The sequence below is a fragment of the Gavia stellata genome, chromosome 13 (genome assembly GCF_030936135.1).
Source record: "Gavia stellata isolate bGavSte3 chromosome 13, bGavSte3.hap2, whole genome shotgun sequence".
NCBI lineage: Eukaryota > Metazoa > Chordata > Aves > Gaviiformes > Gaviidae > Gavia > Gavia stellata.
In genome coordinates, this window is record NC_082606.1 from 22,552,440 (window position 1) to 22,572,535 (window position 20,096).

At 57.0% G+C, this 20,096-nt stretch overlaps 1 protein-coding gene across 1 annotated transcript in view; it reads left to right on the forward strand.

The window, feature by feature from the left end:
* The first annotated feature begins 8,572 nt into the window (after positions 1 to 8,572).
* SMAD6 (SMAD family member 6) overlaps positions 8,573 to 20,096 on the forward strand; it is a 46,482-nt gene continuing 34,958 nt past the window's right edge. Inside the window, exons 1-3 of the mRNA XM_059823993.1 lie at positions 8,573 to 9,413; positions 11,802 to 11,858; positions 13,673 to 13,783. Coding sequence (XP_059679976.1) covers positions 8,594 to 9,413; positions 11,802 to 11,858; positions 13,673 to 13,783 — 988 coding nt within the window. The 5' untranslated portion in view covers positions 8,573 to 8,593. The remainder of the gene's footprint in view (positions 9,414 to 11,801; positions 11,859 to 13,672; positions 13,784 to 20,096) is intronic.

Below are 20,096 nucleotides of genomic sequence, written 5' to 3' on the forward strand. Positions count from 1 at the left end.
CCCAGGACTGGCAAGCCCGCTGAAACCTGGGAGTGGCGTTCCCTTGGCTGATACCAACCTCCTGAGCGAGCAGCAGTTCGCAGCAGTTGTCAGCCTGAATCCAGTGTACTCGGCTGGGGAAAAATGGAAAAGAAAGGAATGGTTTCAGGCAGGGGCTCCCCGGCTGGTGGGCGCACGTGGCTGCTTGCAGGTGCTCTGCAAGCAGTGAAGACCCACGGCAGCTCCTGTGTCCCAGCATAGTCCTCTTCAGGTGGAGAAGGTTTCCCGTCCTGGACTTTCACATGAGCTCTGCTCCCTTCTCTAGCACAGACACTCCCTGTTACATCAGGCAAATCACTTTCTCCTGGACCAGCAAAGGTAATTAGATCTCTGCGTCCCACGGGACTCCACGGGAGCTGGGCACCGACGTGCCTCCGAGGGTGCTTCCCACTGCAAGCCCTCCAGATGAATACAGGGGACGTTAACAGCAATTCCTGGCCTCCCCAGAGTGTTGTAAGAAAAAATACGGTGCAGGTAAATTAATAGTGCTTGCACGGGATCGAGAGGGAGAGCGTAAGGAGGTGGTACAGGGAAACTCTGGAGGTTTGAGAGTTGGGTTTGATTAGGCAGCGGGAACTGGCTGATACATCAGATCTCGTCCAGTTTGAGAATCTGCCCGGCTGGCCAGAGAACGGGCTCGCGCGGGAGATGGCAGTGCGCACTGCTGGTGCTGCTCACGCTCAGGAAACCTACTGGCTGCTGGAGGAGGAATAAAAGTTATTGACATGAAATTTGCTGAACCTCCTAAGAAGTTTGGCTTGGGTTCAGTTCAAGTCCAACGGCTTCTCCTTTTTCCCTGGCTGGTTTGCGCCTGCCTGGTCGGACCTGCCACGCGCCTGAGACGCAGCCACACGCAGGCGGCCAGCAGAAAGCCGGATGGGCTGCCGGCAGCACGCACTCACCCATCGCCTCCCCCGTAACGCCGGCGAAGGGAAGCCTCCGCACGCTTCGTGGAGCTCTTCATCCTTTTCAGTGTATGGATAGCTCTGCTTTGCTGAGGTTACACTGGATTTTACGAAGGTGGCTGCCTGAGCCTGCTCGGAGAGAAGTGGTCTTCTCGGATGGGATTTTCAGCACCATTGGGAAAGATGGGAGAAGATGCTCCTCCTGCTTCATGTTTCACCGTGTGCCCTACAACTGACACAAGAGCCGAGGTGTTCCTTTGGCTTGTTCTCTCATCAGAAAGATTGCAGTTTAGCCTAGAAGAAACAGCAGATGCAAACGGTTTGGAAATTGTAAGAGGTCTGTGTCCATTGCTGTGATATTTGCCGCTGTTTCTCCTCCGTGGATTGGATCCGGTGGCAAGCTGCGCCCCGCAGCTCTTTCTGCTTCAGCATCCTTTGCCCTCACTGAGGCTGGCAGCGGATGACTTCAGGCTGCGAAGCCACTGCCGGTCCAGCCCAGCCAGCTTCTCCCTGGGAGCGAGACGCACCTTCTGCCGTACTCCCCAAAGTTTCTCTTTTCACTTTGCACTGCCTGCAATATATAATAACGAGCCTTCGTAGCAAGGATACCTTTCGAGTTGTTCTGTATTTTTCAAATGGAGAAAGTGTGTGAATCTTTGTCTCTGGCTGAATGTGAAATGGTAATGGTGAAATTGTGAATGGTCCCACAAGGCAGTGGGACTAAACAGGGTCCCTCTGGCCGTGTTTCGGGAGAGGGGCAGCTCAAGAGAGATGGAATTACAGCTTTTATCAAGGGGAAAAAAGCCACCTTTCTCTGCGGTGGAGGCTGGCATTAGGTTTGGATGAAGGCAGCCTTTCTGTCCTGCAAAACCAGAGACACCAGTGCTTTCCTTGGATTGCAGCAGGACTTTACTGGGATGGCTTGAGTTTGTTTTCTTACAAAATGAAAGCAGCAGCGCGGGGGATAATCCTGTACTCATGGCACTGGCCTGACTTGTGGTTCAATCCCTGTTTGTCCTGACCCAAAGCAGGGAACTGAACCTAATACCCTGTATCTCAGACGGGTGCTTTCATCTCTGGACTTACAGTCAGACTCTTCCTCCCTGGATAACTTTTTAATTATTTATACAAATTGGCCCAGCTCCACCCAGAAAAGATTTCAAGAAATGGGGCTGCAACGGCCCACAGAGCCGGGTCTTCCCCTGGGACGTGAGAGTCCGCATCCCTGCTCCAAGGAAGGGGCCTCTCCTGGGGTGGGGACCACCATCGGTGGGTGCCATCACCCACTGGTGAGGACCTGTTGGGAGATAATTTTACCTCTGTGGGCTTGACTAGAAATCCAGGCTTGAGCCCAGGCAACCCTTCCAAGCAGCGCTTTGTGGAAACTAGTGGGTGGCTACCAAAAAAGAAGAAAAAAAAAAAAGTTTTGGTTTTGCCAAAGTGACATTTTCTGACACAACAAAATGCGTTGTCAAAAAACTTCCCAACCACTCTGCTGGGAATGTGCTCTTTGCCATCAGTCCCCAAGGCTGGAGCGCTGGGGTGTTGAAATGTTACTACAGCCCTGGAAACTGTGAGTCAGCTTGTCCCCACCCACAGCAGATACTCGTGGGAAGGGCCTTGAAAAGCCTGGAAGCTCAGCAGCTCTTGCCTTGTGGAGTTTCCATTAACCCATTAACATTAATTTCAGGTCCGGTGAAATGCAGTGATTGGCGAATTTCTGTCAGATTTTGTCCCTTTTTTCCTCTGTCCCCTTCCTGATTCTGATAAATTTTGGAGGATATTTAATGTCGACTCGTCCCTAAGCAATTTGGCTGCCGTGGCCCCGGTTCACCCCCCAAGCCCTGCGGGACAGGCTGGACCTGGGCAGCAAATGCAGCACCTGCCGCGGTGCCACCAGATCCGGTGGGGTTTTGGAAGGGGTCACTGGATGGCAAAACTTCCATCCCACTTGGAGGAAGGGTGCCAGTGCGAACCCTCCTGGCTGTATCTCCGTGCTGGGATATAAATGCGTTCACTTGGGCATCTCCTGGCGGGGAGGAGGGTCGTGCAGCGATGTCCCAGCCGCATCGGGAGAAGCCGTGCGGCTGCTTTGCTCCCCGTGGGGATGCAGGCGAAAGCCGCGTGGGTGCCTGCCACCCCTGCCAGCAGCTGGGCAGCCTGTTCTGCCCACACCGCCGGCGGCCACGGTGCGTTGTCGCACACACCAGGGTTGCCTCGAGCGGGTGAGGGTCCGGGTGCCACGCTGCCACGTGCACGCAGGCTCTGTGTGCAAGCCCCGCTGCAGTGGGACATGCAAACCCACTTTTGGGGTGCGAGGTCGATAGGACGTGAGCCGTGCTTTCCGCGGGCGAATCCACCGCGCTCAAGCTAAGCCCTGTTTTCACGCGCACGCGCTTCAGAGCAGCCTGTGCAAACCACTGACCTCAGGCTATCTCAGAGCCATCTGCAAACTGCATTTATTGCCGACTGGAAAACACGTGAAGGTAGCAAATCCCAAGTCTTAACTCAACGTACGGTGACGTTAAACCACCCGTGCGTTCTCCTGACGCGTGCCCTCCCCTGTGTCCCAGGAGTGGTGGCAAAGGGCGGCTACGACTCGAGCCCGGAGGGGCCGGGATGGGCTTTGCCGCGGCTGCAGCCCACCCGGGACAGGGGCACGCGCCGAGGTGGCGGGGTGAGATCACATCCTCCGCACCAAGGGTTTCAAGATGCCGAGGTTTGGGAGCATGGAGTCCAGCGGTTGTGGAATTCTCCATAAAGGAAAAGTCTTCAAACTTTTTTTTTTTAAACTTTGGATTTATCAAAATGCCTTGTTCTGATTGTAGCTTTTTCCATTTTGAAGACGGTCCAAAGTCCTATCGCAGTGTGTTACCGCACAGAATATAACATTTGCAAGAGTAAAATGAAAAGTCGGTTTGAACTGGAAAATCATGGCAATGTCATTAAAACAAAGGAAACGGGACATTCTGATGTTGTCAAAACTTTTTTCTCTGGTTTCTTTCAAAATCAGCTTCCAGCAAAACCAGCCTGATTTTATGAGGCATTTTAGTTTTTGGCAGAGCCCCTCGCTCTGCCGCAGCAGTTTTGTCGTGGGTTCTCTGGCCGGGCTCATACGCCCCGTGCCCCCGTTCCCAGGCGGTGAAACGGGGGTGCAGTGTGTCCCCCAGCATCGGCATCGAGTCAACGGGGTCCCCATCTCAACCCCATTTTCAAGGCATTAAAATAATCTACAATCTGAGCTGTTAAAACATCACTTAAATGGCAATTGTGTTTTAACCTCTGCATCCTTCTCTTTGACTGGAAACGTGTAAGATACCAGTGATAAAAAAAAAAAAGCAGAAAATGATGAGATTATTTTTCCTTACTGAAAACCTGGGGCGCAGCGGTCCATGCCTGCAGGGTTGGGCTCTGCCCGTGCCTTCGACCGTGCTGGCGTGGTCGCGAAGGCAGCGCTGGCCCCTCTCCCCCCTCGCCCCCCCATCCCGGCTGCAGTTTGGCTTTGGGAAGAGGCTGATGCCGCTGCCCTCCCGGCCACCCACCATCCTCCTGGGCCCAAGAGGATTTGGCTTTATATAGTACCTGGGAGATCTGTGTCAGATAAGACTGGCAGGCTTTCAAAAGCTTCTCTCCAGCTTTTGTGCCAAGACCTATAGGATGTGTTCCAGAGCATCTCCCAGGAACGTTTGTTATTATGACAGGCCAAAAAAAAAAAAGGGAGGGGGGAGAAAAAAAGGCAGTGAAAGAGCACATCGCTGTTAATTACTAGAAATCCTTTAATAACCAGCATTACTATAAGTGATACGTGCATTACGACAAGCTCAACTGAGCGCTCTGTTTGTCTTGCCCACGTTAGCGTACGGAACAATGTACTCTTGTTGCAAGAGCTGAAGCGGATGGCACTGCGGGTGAAATCGGGGCTTCCCCCTCGCATACCTGTGCCCGCAGAGATGGTCGGCCGCCCCGGGTCCCATGAAAGCTCCATTGTTCGTCGTGCCGTACTGCACGCACCATGATTATATAGCGTTGGATAAGCAGTAATACATTGCTGGCTGAAATAATAACCTATCCTTAGCTGAAACAGTGCTATATTTAAGATTTATATATATTTAAATGTTGGTAATTGCACATTTGCGACATATTATAATTTGATGACAGTTTGTAAATACGATATTGGAAAGAAAAGCATCAGCTGCATTTCGGGAGGTAAATCTTGGGGTCACGCAGGACAGGTCCATCAATGCAGATTTTAAACAAGCGTTGGAACCTGGGGATGGGCAGGGATCTTGGCTGGCTCCGAGGTCCGGGAAATCCCAATTTCTGCTTCCACGGCTGAAGCTGAATCTTTTTTGCAGCCCTTCCATGCCTTTTACCTGGTCTTTATTCCCTGCCGTGAAAAAGAAGGCTAACAGCGTTTTCTGACCCCAGTTGGACGTTGGCTGACTCGTAAATCGCTCTAAACCGCGATACAGGTGTAACACGTTGCTGCTGCGCGGGTGGGTGAGAGCGCTGGCGTTTAACATGGCCATCCCGGGACATTTCCACGCAGAGTGAGTCGGTACCCAAGTAACATCATCTGGTTTTACTCCCGGTTTGGTTTCTACATAGGGAGGCAGCCGACGGGAGGAGGACACGGGACCATCGATCCCCCGTCCGTAGCAGTTAGGAAACCCAGCGGCAGAGGCAGCAGGTCCCTGACAGGATTTATATGATTTTTTGACATTTTTTAACAAGGCAAACCACCCGTTTCCTAAAACCCACCCAATAAGGGGAGGGAAAAAGGAGCTTTGCCCCCGGTCCTACGGGTCGGTAGGGGCAGAAGTAACCCCAGAGTCAAAGGACCTATTTACACACGGAATTCTGCTGGTGCAAACCTCAGCGGCACACACGGATCGATGGTATAAAGGGAGTATTTTGGAATCCCTCATGTTAAGCTGATGCGCGGAAATTAAGTTTGCCATAAAAAAATTGTACTGACCTAACCGAGTGCGTTTAAATCATGTGCGTAGGTGCGTTGGTGCGGGTTGGGGGAAACGTGACCGTAAGCCTTTGGTTACGGTTAGCCAAAGGTGTGAAGAGGAAAGCGATGAACATTCAGGTTGCCTACAATTTGTTGGCTGAAATACTTTTAGTGTTTCGGTTATGTCTCCAATGTCTCGTAAGTCTGATGAGGAGCGGCTGAGGGAGCTGGGGGTGTTCAGTCTGGAGAAGAGGAGGATGAGGGGAGACCTCATCGCTCTCTGCAACTGCCTGAAAGGGGGTTGTGGGGAGGGGGGTGTTGGTCTCTTCTCCCGAGTGACAAGTGATAGGACAAGAGGGAATGGCCTCAAGTTGCGCCAGGGGAGGTTCAGGCTGGATATTAGGAAAAACTTCTTTACTGAGAGAGCGGTGAAGCACTGGCAGAGGCTGCCCAGGGAGGTGGTGGAGTCACCATCGCTGGAGGGGTTCAAGGAACGTGTGGCCGTGGCAGTGCGGGACATGGTTTAGTGGGCATGGGGGGGTTGGGGTGGTGGTTGGACTTGATGGTCTTACAGGTCTTTTCCACCCGTAGTGATTCTGTGATTCTGTGGGTTTGGGTTGGTTGTTTCCCAGCTGGTCAACCCCGGGAAATAAATGGCCAAGATGTAGTTTTGCTCATCACTCAAGCCCCCGGCCGGCTGATCCTCCAGACACCGCTCCTTTACCTCCTGGGCTCAGCAGCAGGTTCCCACTGAGTCACACGAAGGCGCCGTCCACGCGTGACGGAAAAGCCCCTCTCCCGCCCGCGGGACGCGGGTGAGCGGAGCCCCCCACCCCCCGCGGACCGGGGCCGGCTCCAGGAGCCGCTTCTTCCGCAGCGTGTCCCTGCCGCGCTCAGTGCCTGAGGTGCCCGTGGACTCTCCACGCGGGGGAGTGGGGCCGCCTGAACTCCCGCTGCGGGGTCGGCAAGAAGAACCGACATTTTAGGGGGTTTCATTCAATTTTTTTGGGGGGGGGGGGCGGTCCCGTCCCCACGGGCACCTCCCCAGGGGCACCCTCCCTCCGCCGCCGCCGGCGTTCCCACCCGGCCGCGTGGGGCGGGACGCGACTCCGCGCCGCCCCCCCCGGGGCCGTCCCCCCTTCCCCCGGGGCCGCCGCCCCCCCCCCCCCCGCGGGGCCGCGCCCGGGGCACGCCGCCCCCCGCCGGCGGCCGCTCCCCGCCGCCGTGGGCCCCCGCGGCGGCGGGCGCAGGGACCCGGCGCGGCGCGGCCCGCGGCGCCCGCGGAATGTCTTTCATTCACGGGCACGCCGCGCCGCGCGAGGCGGGAGGGGCGGTGCCGGCGCGGCGTCCGGGCCAATGGGCGGCGGCCTAGCCGCGCGTCACGCGGCGGCGGGCCAATGGGCGCGCGCCGGGCCTGAACTTTTGCCACGGCGGACAAGTTGATACATCGCGGAGGTGTGTCCCGCCGCGGCGGCTCCGGCGGGGGGGAGCGGCCTTAACCCCTGCGCCGCCGCCGCGCCGCCCTGACCTACTTTTCCCCCGGGCGGCCGCGGCGGGGCGGCCCCCCGCCTCCCCTCGCCGGTCCCCGCGGGGCAGGCCGCCGCCGCCCGCCCGCTGGGAGCGCGGAGCGGTGAGGGGCGGGGGGGGCGCCTCGCCGGCGCGGCGGGGCGGGCGGGGGGCTCCCCCCGTCGGTGAGGGGGACGCGGGGGCGCGTGTCCCTTTAAGAGTTCGGAAACTCGAGCCGGTGTTTGCGCAACGCCCGGTGCCGCGCGGAGCCGCCAAAGTGTCTAGACTGGCACATGATGGGCGGCAGCCAATCGCGCCGCCGCTCGCGAGGGGCCCTGCGCGCGCGCCCCGGCCACACAAAAGCCAGCGAGGGCGGGCGGGCGCGAGCGAGCGAGCGCGGAGGCGGCCCCGGCCCCGGCAGCCGCGCGCGCAGGGGAGCGCGGGGACCCGCCGGCGGCGGGAGCGGACCGCGCTGCGCCCCCGACCGCGGGACCTGCGGCCGCGCCTCTGGGATACGTACAACTCACGTGCTGACACCGGCCTCCGCTCTGGGTTCTGCTGCTGGCTTCCCGCTCCTCTGGTGGCTTTTCCGATTTTGCTCTTCATTTTCCTTTTTTTTTTCTTTTTTTTCTTTTTTTTTTAACTATTTTTGGCCGAAGGGGATCGCTGCCTCCGAGCGCGGACCCGGCGCCGGTTCCCCGCCGGGCGGCACCCCCCCCTCCCCGCCCCGTTGTATGGTGGAGCCGCCGAGGGGCGCAGCCGAGCGCTGCCCCGGGCTCTCCCCGGCCCCGTCCCGCGCCCCCGCCGGCCGCCCCCGCCGCTCCCCGCCTGGCCGCGCGTTGGCAGCCGATGTAGGGCACGGCGCGGCGCGCCCGAGCCCCAGCGCCGCCACGGGAGCGGCCCCGCACCGCCGCGGGCGTCGGCGCAGCCCCCGCGGCGCCGTCTATGCCCGCGCCGCGCTCCCTCCCCGCCGCCTCCCCCATGGTGCGGCCCCGCCGCGGGCCGTCGGCGATTCGCGGGGCAGGGCCGCGGGGAAACGAGCCGCCGCGCCGGGCGCTCCGGGCAGGCTGCGAGGGCGGCGGGTCTGAGATGAGATAAAGCCGGCGGCGGAGCGAGGAGCCCCGCGGAGGAGGGGGGGGGTAGCGGCGGAGAGCGACGCGACCCCCGGCCGCCCGCGTGTCGTATGTTCAGGTCCAAACGCTCAGGGCTGGTGCGGCGACTTTGGAGGAGCCGCGTCATTCCGGACAGGGACGGCGGAGATGGGAGCGCCAGGAGCGGCCGCGACCTCGGAGCCACCGGTAGCTGCAAGACCCCGGAGAAAAACCCCTCGGCGGAGATCCGCGCGGTAGCGCGCAGCCTGCTGCGGGAGGCGGAGGAGCGGCGCGGCGGGGCGGCGGGCGAGGCGGCGCCCCGCGGGGACCCCATGGCGGAGCGGCGCGGGGCCCGGCTCCGCGCCCCGCCGCGGCGGGAGGGCGCCGAGGGGGCGAGCCCGCGGCGGGCGCAGGAGAGCGACGGCCGGACGGTGACCTGCTGCCTCTTCAAGGAGCGGGAGCCGGGCGGCCCCCAGGCCCCCCCCGCCGCCGCTGCCGCCGCCGCCGCCGCCGTCGTGGCCCCGCGCAGCCCCGACGGCGCGACCGACGGCGGCTCCCCGGAGCGGCGGGGCCGGGAGGCGCGGTCGCGGCTGCTGCTGCTGGAGCAGGAGCTGAAGGCCGTCACCTACTCGCTGCTGAAGCGGCTGAAGGAGCGCTCGCTGGACAGCCTGCTGGAGGCGGTGGAGTCCCGCGGGGGCATGCCCAGCGGCTGCGTGCTGGTGGCCCGCACCGAGGTGCGCCTGGGGGGCCAGGCGGCTCCCCCCCACCTGCTCCTGGGCAAACTCTTCCGCTGGCCCGACCTGCAGCACCCCGCCGAGCTGAAGCCCCTCTGCGAGTGCCAGAGCTTCGGCGTCGCCGACGGACCCACCGTCTGCTGCAACCCCTACCACTTCAGCCGCCTCTGTGGGCCAGGTGAGGAGCCGGAGGGGGTCGGGGTCTCGTCTGTGTGTGTGTGTCCCGCCCCGACTGGGGGGTCTGGGGCTTCTGGCCCCTTCCGCGGCTTAGCTGAACCCGCGGGGGCGGCCCGGCCCCGCGCAGCGGCGGGGGTGCGCCTGGCCCGGGCTCTCCCTCCCGGGGGGGCATCCCCGTCCCCCGCCGAGAGCGGTTCCCAGCTGTGCTTAACAACCCCTTTCCCCCCCCGCCCTCCGCAGACCCCCCCCCAGCCCTTCGGGCGCGGAAGGGGCGATAACCCGCGGCCCGCTGGCGCCAGCCTGCCTCGCTGTGTGGCGGAGCGGCCGCGGAGCCGGGCTGTGACCGCCGCCGGCTTAAAGCCGCAGGGCCCCGCCGGGCGCAGCGGGGCCGCGCCGGGAGGGGCCCGCGGGGGATGCCCTGGCCCCGGGGGAAGGCCGCACCCGGGGGGGAGCGGGGGCTCATGCCTTTCTCGGCCTTTTCTCTTTTTTTTTTGATTTTTACCGCGGGCAGAGGCAGCCGGGAGGACACCAACCTCCTGCCGACGGTCCCTTTCTTGGCAAGAGCTTTGGCTTTATTGATTTTTTTCATTTATTTTGCAATCCGGGATCCTGCCTCGCTTTGCATCACTTCTTTGAAAGAAAGTTCTGTGCTGGGCGTGCTTCCCCCGAAGATCTCTAGAGGCTGGCAGCAGCTTTTTTTGCTTCAGTCGGAGTAGATGTGCGTGTGTAGGAACTGCGCATTTATTTTCGAAACGGGCACGGTTTCCCACTTGCTTTCCTGCAGCGGTGGTTGTTTTCCCAGCGGTGTATGGCTACCGGCCCCGTGCAGGGAGTAGCAGAGAGCAGAGCTTTTATCGAGTGCCTCCTTATCGTTTCGATAGTGGGTGTCTGTGCCAGGGCCCCACGCGCTCCGACGGGGTGCTGGGGACGGCGGCGGGAGCCCGGGAAAGGCCTTGGTGCCCTTTTCCACAAGCGTTTGCGTTGGCTCCCCGCAGAGACCGTCCGCTCTCGGGGCTCGGTCGTGTTTGTCGCCCCCTTTACCGTGGGGTGACGTAGCGGAGCGACATGAAGATGCCAAGACGCCACGGTGCTTCGAAGAAGTCGCCTGTGGCAGCAGGTCTGGCTCTAGCGTGGGACCAGCCCGCGGTGCGGGTCGGGCCGTTACATCCCGATTGGGACAGTGGCACCACTGTTTCTTACTTTGGGCCTCTTAAGTGCCCTGTGAGAAGAGCATCTTGCCACTGGGCAGCTTCCTCGGTTAGGGGAGATGAGGAACCTTTTCTCAGAAGCAATAAATGACCACAGGCCATCCCAGAGCTGTCACACGGGGGATGCTGAGGTTGTTCTTAATGAACTAACGCAAGCTGAGCTGCAGTTGCAGGGCCAAGTGCCTCGCTTTCGGCTCCCTGTGGGAACTGAGGAGCACACCCTTGTTTCAGTTGTTTGGGGTCACCGTGATGCCATTGACTTTTCAGGACAATTTGTCACTGAAGTCAGTGTCTGCTCAGTGCCGGTGCCATGGTACGGCCCAGCCGGCTGCACACTCCTCAGTTTTAGCAAGTTACAATTCTAGAAGAAAATCACGGCCTTAATTGAGAAGAAAAAACCCCTCTAACCAATGCCAGAAGATGATGGAGAACCTTCTTCAGCCTTTCGCGTGGTCTTGACTCTTACAAGCCCAGCAAGAGCTGGTTAGATGACCCGGTTGAGCAAAGCACTTCCAAGGACTTGCTTAACCTCAAGTGCGTGACCGCTGATGTGCCGCCGCTTAAAGCCGAGCGTACGCTTGGGAGCTTTGCTGAACGGAGGTCGGGGTGAGCGGGGCGGGAGAGGCTGAACGGGATCACGGGAGGCCTCTGCTGCTGAGGCGCTCATGTGCCGAGGGGTTTGTTGGGATGGACCAACGTTGCTTGGGTGGCTTGTTGGCTGAAGCCAGCCCGGCCCCTGGTGTCAGGCTGCGTGTGCCAAGAGGGGAGTGGCTTTTCATCGCCCGACACCCTTCTTCACTCCCTGTAATGTGTTCGGGGAGCAATCATTAAGTCCATGTGTGTTTGAGCCGTGGTTGGAGGGTTGTCTCCCAGCACCCATGATGAAAGCATCACTCTTTGGGAGCAATGTGCCGTTTTGTGTGCTTTGGGTTGTGGGTGCCCGGGCCGGGGGTGTAGGGGAGGACCGCAGCATTTTCAGTAGCAAAGCCCGCTTTGAAAGGTCAAGGTGGAACCCCTGTTCTTCCAAGATTTGGAAAACTCTTGGTCTCGAGTTGCTTCTGAGTGGGTTTTCTTCCGTTGGGTGTTTATAATCTTGGAAGAGTTCCTACCCTGAAAGAGAAAGCGCGAGGGTTTCGTTGATAAACCGGACGCAGCACTAACATAAAGTTTTGTTTTTCCAGAGTCTCCACCACCTCCCTACTCTCGGCTGTCTCCTAATGATGAGCAAAAGCCACTGGGTACGTGTTTTCTCTCTTTTGATCTCCCAGCAGCTCTTTCATGGTGCAGTCCTGGTGTCGGTTTTAAGAGATCCCTACGTGGCACGTCAGGCAAAAGCCAACAAGTCGGGATTTTATGGCTGCTCATTATTTCTGAGCAAGCATCAGCTGATGGGTTTTAAGAAGTAAATGGATGTCAGTTTATCATACCAAATTACCAGGTAGACACATGCATATTTTCCAAAATAATATGAAGCGCTATTTTTAATGAAGGCGTAATGAAAGGTTACCAGACGCCATGTTTTGTCTGCGTGTGTAATCGGCGGGATGACGGAGCGGAGGGGGAGTCGGAGCTCCTGGGTGCCATTTCCATAAAGCCCTGGCTGCGCAGCGCGGTGGAGGAACCGGCTGTTACCCTTCCTCTTATTAAAATGAGACGTAAACTCTTTGAAACTCCGCGCTATATAATTTCTGAACGGCTTTTCACTTTTCCTCATGAATTAAAAAAGCTTTTTAAAAAAAAAAAAGCTAGCGAAAGCAGCTTGGGTGGGTAGGCTGGGCATGAAGTGAAGGCTGCTGGAGAGCCTGGCGCGGTCCAGCCTTGGAGCCGGAGCCTGCGTGGTGCGCGTTGGCTTGGCGGTGGTTTGAATTGGCGTCGCTGCATCCTCTCCGTCCTTTCTCGGTGCCCGCTTCTTGCTCAAGTAAATGGGAAGCAAGGACATGGGAGGGAAGGGAGGAATCCCTCTTGGGTTCCTTGCTGGGATCGGTGCAACTGTGGCCACGTCGGGAGCCATTCCTGCCTTCGTCCCGTAATCGGTGGCTCTGATTTACGGGGGGGTAATGACCGAGGCGAGCTGCTTTCGCTCCCCGTCGGGCACGGCCAGGGAGGTGGCCAGGGAGACAGGCGGGGTTTGCCGGGGCGATAGGAGCGGGACAGCGTGCCTGCCTGTCCCAGCTGCCACCCAGCCCCGCGGGAAGGCGGGAGCTGCCCCGTGCCAAAGGTGAGTCCCTGCCCTGCCAGGCCCGGGAGCTGCCTGCGACGCAGCCGCTGCTGCACCCAGTGCCCGCGTGCCTGTCGCAGGGACCGGCTCCTTCATCCCGGCAGCCGGTCCGTGCCGTGGGGCAGCGAGCAGAGCGTCCTGCAAAGCAAAATCTGCTGGTCGTGGGTTTTTTCATTTTGGGGGTGTTTTTTTGCTGTCAGGTACAGAAGGAAAAAAAAAGGAGTCGTCCCTCCCTGCGCTCCCCCTTCCGAGTTAATTCCCTTTAGAAACTGCTTGTGCTGCAGGGAGAGATGATAGTGAGTGACACGTGACTTTATTAAAACAACAGCCAGGGATTGAAATTTGCTTCACTGGCTGGTTTGATTGGAAAAATAATAGTTAATCTGTGAGCAAACAGTTGAGCACTTAATTAGAGGGGTGTAAGCAAGGGAGAATAACAAAGACTCTTAACTTGTTAAAACAAAGTTTCCTTCGCTTCAGCAAAGAGGAAGGAAGGAAGGAAGCAAGAATAAACAGCTTCAAGAATTTTAATGGTGATAATTAAGTATAGTAACTATGAATTGTTTAGAGGCTTAATGTAACTTTATCCAGTAAGCACCAAGTTCCTACTTGTTTGATCAACTTAACTGCAGTTATTTTTGTGGTCGAAGCAATTCAAACTTTGCATTTGCATGGTAGAGGTACAAAGTTAATCGCTGCCTTCTGGCCCGGTGGAGAGTTTCTCCTGGGGAGAGGTGGGCTGGTGACGGGAAGCAGAAGAGCCACGGGTGCTCACGTAGCGCTTGGAAACGCAGGAGGACTAAAAATGTGTCTTTTTTTTTTTTTTTTTGGCAGATCTATCAGATTCCACGTTGTCTTACACTGAAACGGAGGCTACAAACTCGCCCAACGTCACGCCCGGAGACTTCTCAGGTTGGCAGATGTCTGCGCCTTCCCGCACGCGTGGTCTGCGCCGGGGAGCTGGTGGCTGGGGCAGGGCAGCCGGAGGAGACGGGGGGGTGCGCTGCTGCCGTTGGCTTATATTCTCGGTGTGAAAAGCAGGAAAGCAAGAGCAGCTGTTCGAGTTGATTGTTCGGAGACGTCTGCCCTCCGTGGGTTGCTATGAGATGCTGTTTGTCCGATGAGCGTGCTGGGACAAGTGGGGACGTGTGGGAGGTGGCCCCGGGGCCGCGCGTGCCCCCCGTGGAAGCCACCTAGACCTCGCCCGAGCGCCGGGGCGGTGGGCAGGCGTGGGGCTGGGCTGTACGCCGTCACCGTTTTCATGGCGGGAGCGGTGAGACCGTTTCAAACGATGCTGCTTTGTGGTGGTTCTTGCCGAGTCCGTCCAGCTTGCGTTACCTGTTGGGTCCTGGCCCTACGGTGCAAACCCTGCTTTCAGGAGCAGAGCTCCCACCTACGATGCCGTTGAAGCTCCTGAACAAAGTTTTGCTTAATTAGGTCCTGGTTTTCTGCTCTGCCCCACCCCTGCAACCTTTCATTCATTTAATGGCGCTCTGTAAGGCCTGGGGTGGCTTTACCTGCAAGCAGGTAGAGAGTTGGGGCTTCCGTTTGCTTGGCGTTGGGCTCTGGCCGCGGTGAGCGTTGCGCGTCCGTCCCCTCTGGTGCCCCGTCCCGGGCTGGGGGCCGACTGCGTGGGGGCAGCAGGGACCTGTCCGTAGGGCCGGGTTTCATTTCTGGGCAAGAAATGACCTGGTTAGTGGTCTGAGAGCTAAGATGAAGACAGACAAACCTTTGTCCTGGTGAAGCCCCATGTTCCTCCTTCAGCGGCTGGGGCGGGTTCTGGAGCGGGGTAGGACTTGGGCACCTCAGTGGCCGGATTGCTGAGCCCGTGGAAGGGGTACCCTCGGGGTACTGGTCCGTTAGCCACGGCTTTTCTCTTCTCCTTCTGCAAGAGTTCATGGCCGGTTTGGTGGGACCGGCGACTTGCTTGGGATGTTTAAGCCCATCCCGACTCCGCAGTACTTTAAAGAGCGTGTAAACAGCACGGCCCGCAGTGTCATGGCATGGTGGCGCGTTTCCCTGTGGGGATTTTCCTTTCTCCGTCTCCTTTAAGGTTCTTTTGCCACGGTGCTGCCGCGTGCCGAATCCGGCGTGCCGGCCTGCCTTGCTTTTGTTGTGCTGCCAAGTGTCCATAGCAGGGGAACAATTGATAGCCAGGAGTTGGATCGTTCAGGGTTGTGCTATAATAAATATGTGTTTGCAATTCCTAGCGAACATTCCACGGGCTGGATACGTGTCCGTAAAGCTCCCCATGCCCATGGCTTTTATTGCCACTTGGTAATTGCCATTAATTACAGCAGCCGCGTTTGAAAACCGGGGTTCTAAGGATGTAATGGTTTTGCTTCTCTCACAGCTGAGTCCTTTATGGGACATCTGGTGGATTTTCTGGAAGAGAAGAGAGATTTTAACTTTTACTTGAACAATATAATGATAACATGTGACCGAGATTGTGCTGAAATCGGATACCTCTTCTCCCCCTGTGTAGTTTCCAATGGTGTAACTTTTAATAAGAGTCTGGGGCTGCGTGATTTATTTTTCCCCAGTGCTCATGATTGCTGAAAGAGGATAAGAGCTTCACTGAAGTTAACCCATACTTGTCATCACGGGGAGGTAAAAGGAAAAAAAGCCACTTAGACGCTAGTCTATCATCTGCCCTATTTCCATTTGTTTATTCTCCATTTCAACTTACTTAATAGGTCTGCTGGAAATGTAGGCTTGTGTAAATGATACACAAAGCACGTGGTCTTCCCCGCCTTTTCTTGTGTGTACCGAAGGAGCTCAATGTGCGTTTAACTCCCGTTCCAAAAATAAGTACATTTTGGATCTAGCATCAAGCCGCTACTATTTATTGCTTCAGCTTTGATCATCAAAAAGGTTTTTCCTACTCAAACCGCAAAATTCAATTTTGGATAACAAAGAGAACCATTCTTCTACTGTTACTCGTTTACTTGATGAACTTCTAAACAGGAAGTTTTAGCAAGAAGTGAAAAGATTGTCTCTGTCATATGTATAAATTTAAAAAAACCCCAAACCCTCTTTTTGAAGTAGACCTTTTCATGGCTGTAATACCGCTCTTCAAAGTAGGAAAAAATGTTCAATGAACTAGCAGGCTCGCTATAAAATTCGGAGTAACAGTCAATGCTAACTGGAAGCACAAGTTGCGAGTAGTTGTGCGGATGCAACCTTCTGTGTCGTGACCGGGATCGATGGGTAATACCCCAGAGTCCTCTTCACCTGTGGTTCGGAGCGTTTGGGTCATGAAATGAAGCTGTCTGCCCAAGGATCAGTGTCCAGCCACCGCATTTCCCTCGGGTTGGGGATGCCTCTCATTTCCCAGTGAGGTACAATGGCTTGGGAAGATCTGGGTTGGTGGGAAAAGACACTTGGAGGTGTTTGATCCCGAAGTTTCCATCTTCCGAGCTCAAGCAGTGTCGGGCTTGCGGGAGCATGAAGAGGGGCTCCGTCTTTTCCTCATTAGATTTGTTGCTGCAGCCATGCATGCCTGGGGAGCGGAGGTGAAGGAAACCGGCCGTTTTGGGAGTTGTATTTCCAGCCCAGGTGGTTCCCCCGGCCGGGGTTGTGCCCGTCCCCCGGGTGCCGGCAGAGCCTTGGCCGGTGTTGGTGTCCCCGCGGCTCCCCCGGCCGGAGCTGGGGAAATACCAGGGAAAGGGCGAAATCCAGCAAGGCAGAAACAAAAGCTCAGCCCCGTGACTCATAATTGGTGGAACATTTGTAGTAGGTTTTTTTTTCCCTTCCCCTCAGACTTGGCTCCTCTACCACATGCCAAGAAGCTGCTGTACCCGTTAGACTTGCCAGGCTTGTAGAGGGCTGCGCTGCTGCTGCGGGAACTGGTTCAGTACGGTGGGGACGTGCCGCAGCAGATGTTGCGGGCCACGGGCTTTGGGATTCCCTGCCTTCCCCGAAATCCCACAGGGCTATCTATGCCTCACCTTTCCTGGGAAGGGCCCTCTCTTAAAGACCATGAAACGGCCCCGGCTCCTCGGCGCTCCCCTTGCACAGGCGTGCTGTCTCAGTCTGTCTTTTCGGCTACAAAAGCCCCGTGAATTCCTACCAGGAGTGATCAGAATACTCGTTAGCGGTGGCATTAAATTCTGGAGGTCCTAAGGACCACGCAGGAGGTGGGGTTGAGCACGGGTAGGAGGGTAAAAGGTGGTGTTGCTGCCCAGGAGCCTCCTGAAGGTCTCCATGCTGACTGGCCCATCGCTCCTGGCCGCTGCGGGTCTGGAGCAGCTTGTCCGTCCTCTAGAGACTGCAGAAATATTGGGGCATCGGGGTTTTTTTGGAGCAATAATAAATAAGGATGAGTAACGAGCTGTAGGAGCAGACAGGTAGTGATGGCTGCAGCTCGCTGCTGCCTCGCAGCAAAGTCTCCGGCCGCCGTGCGGACGTCCCGCACCGGTTGGGTGTCTCCATTGAAAATCCTTAACGAAGACTATGCCCTGTGCAGTTCCCTGCAGCAGGCAGTGCCAAGCTGTTACGATAGCTATTTATTCCTCAAAATGAGCCACTCATCACTAGAGCCTGTCTCATGCGTCCCTACATGCCTGCTCGTTACTCCTCGCTTAATTGGGAGTCATACCAGTGTTTGCGCGGAAAGTTTCATTGTTCGTATGGAAATGCCTTTGTGAACCGATGTTGCCCGCGAGGCTCAAGCCCTGTGTGTGGCAGGGTTTTCCGGAGGGAAAGGGCTCCTTGCTGAGCGTGGGTGTCCGTGTCCAACCCTCCTCCCTTTAGTTCTGCGCCAGAGGACCGCATCCTGCACCCGGTCCTTCTGCCGTGGACCGGCCAAGCCGGTGCATGGAGTTAGGGAATGCTCAGCACCGGGTGGATTCAGATGGGAGAAATGAGAGCAGCTTGGTGCTCGGTAATGCACCCAAGCAGAGAGAAGAGGAGAAATAAGTGTTAGCAGGGGAGAAGCGAGAGCTGGGAATGGGAGAAGGGCAGGAGGAGAGTGGGGACAGCAGGGGCTGGCGAGAGGGGTGGCACCAGCAGCAAGGAGCCAGGGAAGGTCCTGCTTTAGGTTTTTCCAAAATTACTAATTTTTTTTTTTTAGACTATGACATAAATTCACTTCCCGTGCGCTAAAACTCTTCAAGAGTTTCAGCTTTGTGGAAGCCATTTGTCACTGGGAATGCGCATCCAAGATAAGAAATGGTGAGTTGGTGGTTTGCTGGAGGAGCGATTGATTCCTCTCTGTGCTGCGGAGCGGTGGGGAGCCGTACCCAAAAGTGGAAGCAGACGCCTGAGTCTGCTCCAAGCAGCTCTGCTGAAGCCTAGGAGATGATGGGCTCTGTGTAGAGTTGGGGTCTGCTCAGTGACTTATTCTGTGTTATCCCCTCCAAAGTTCACAGAATCACAGAATCACTATGGTTGGAAAAGACCTGTAAGACCATCACGTCCAACCACCACCCCAACCCCCCCCATGCCCACTAAACCATGTCCCGCAGTGCCACGGCCACACGTTCCTTGAACACCTCCAGCGATGGTGACTCCACCACCTCCCTGGGCAGCCTCTGCCAGTGCTCCACCGCTCTCTCGGTGAAGACATTTTTCCTAATATCCAGCCTGAACCTCCCCTGGCGCAACTTGAGGCCATTTCCTCTTGTCCTGTCACTTGTCACTTGGGAGAAGAGACCAACACCCCCCTCACCACAACCCCCTTTCAGGCAGTTGTAGAGAGTGATGAGGTCTCCCCTCAGCCTCCTCTTCTCCAGACTGAACACCCCCAGCTCCCTCAGCCGCTCCTCATCAGACTTGTGCTCCAGACCCCTCACCAGCTCCGTCGCCCTTCTCTGGACACGCTCCAGCACCTCAGTGTCCTTCTTGGAGTGAGGGGCCCAAAACTGAACACAGCATTCGAGGTGCGGCCTCACCAGCGCCGAGTACAGGGGCACGATCCCCTCCCTACTCCCGCTGCCCACACCATTTCTGATACAGGCCAGGATGCCGTTGGCCTTCTTGGCCACCTGGGCACACTGCTCATATCCAGCCGCTGTCGACCAACACCCCCAGGTCCTTTTCTGCAGGGCAGCTTTCCAGCCACTCGTCCCCAAGCCTGTAGCGTTCCATGGGGTTGTTGTGACCCAAGTGCAGGACCCGGCACTTGGCCTTGTTGAACCTCACACTATTGCCCTCAGCCCATCGATCCAGCCTGTCCAGATCCCTCTGCGGAGCCTTCCTGCCCTCCGGCAGATCGACACTCCCACCCAACTTGGTGTCATCTGCAAACTTGCTGAGGGAAGTTGGTGAAGGATAAATGTGGATTAACAGAGAGAGGAGAAAGAAAGAGAGACTGAATGGGCTGGAGCTTATTTAAATTATTCCAGATTTTTTTCAAGGCTTGGGAAGGTGGAGAAGTTGCTTGCGGGGCAGTGGTGGGACTGGGGGTGTGGGATTTGGGGAGCAGGGTCCCCGTACCCCCAAAGGGAGGAGGAAGGCGGGAGCGTGCCCGTCCATCCCGGCTGATGACTCAGTCCCGCTGAAGCAATGCCGCTGCTCCAAAGCGAGAGCCGGAGGGGTTTTTCTGCTTCCAGCCATGTTTAGGATGAACTTAAGGAAGCATATTTTAAAACCCACTGAATGGAGAAAGTGAACGTCTCTCTTCCTCTACCCCCAGAAATAACAGACTGCAAGGATTTATGCTAACAAGGAAATTTATGAAGATCCTGTGTGTTAGGAGTAGGAAAAAAAAAAAAGCCTATAAATATGTAGGGCGGATATGTGTGGAAACTGGGCAAACATTGCCCTTTCCAAATTGGGGGAGAGATTGTGAAATTACCTGTTAATAGGGAAAAAAAAAGGTATTTTTCTCATTAATAGGGTGGCAATTTCTTCTGGGGCTGAGATGTTGGTGTTGCAACTTTGTGATGATCGCCTCTGGCTTCGGCGCGTCTCAGTGCCGGGCTCCCACCGTGGCCCCGGCTGCGGGTGCCGGGTCGGGGTGGCAGCGCCGTGGGCTGGGGGCTGCAGGGTGGGTCTGACCCAGCAGCACCGTGGAGCCTTTCCGTCCTTTCTTCCCCCCGTCCTCTTGCAGAAACATAAATCCATTAAAAAAAAAAAAAAGAAGGCAGAGCATATCTGTGCATCCAGTTTAATCACAGACAGATGTTTATTTGGGCCAGTAATGGTTTTGGTTTCCTTTTTCTTTCGTATTTAACTTTAAGTTCGCTGGCGTGTCTTACCCTGCGCAGTCTATAACAATCAGGGTTTGGCTAAAAACTTTTCTTGTCGGAGGAGT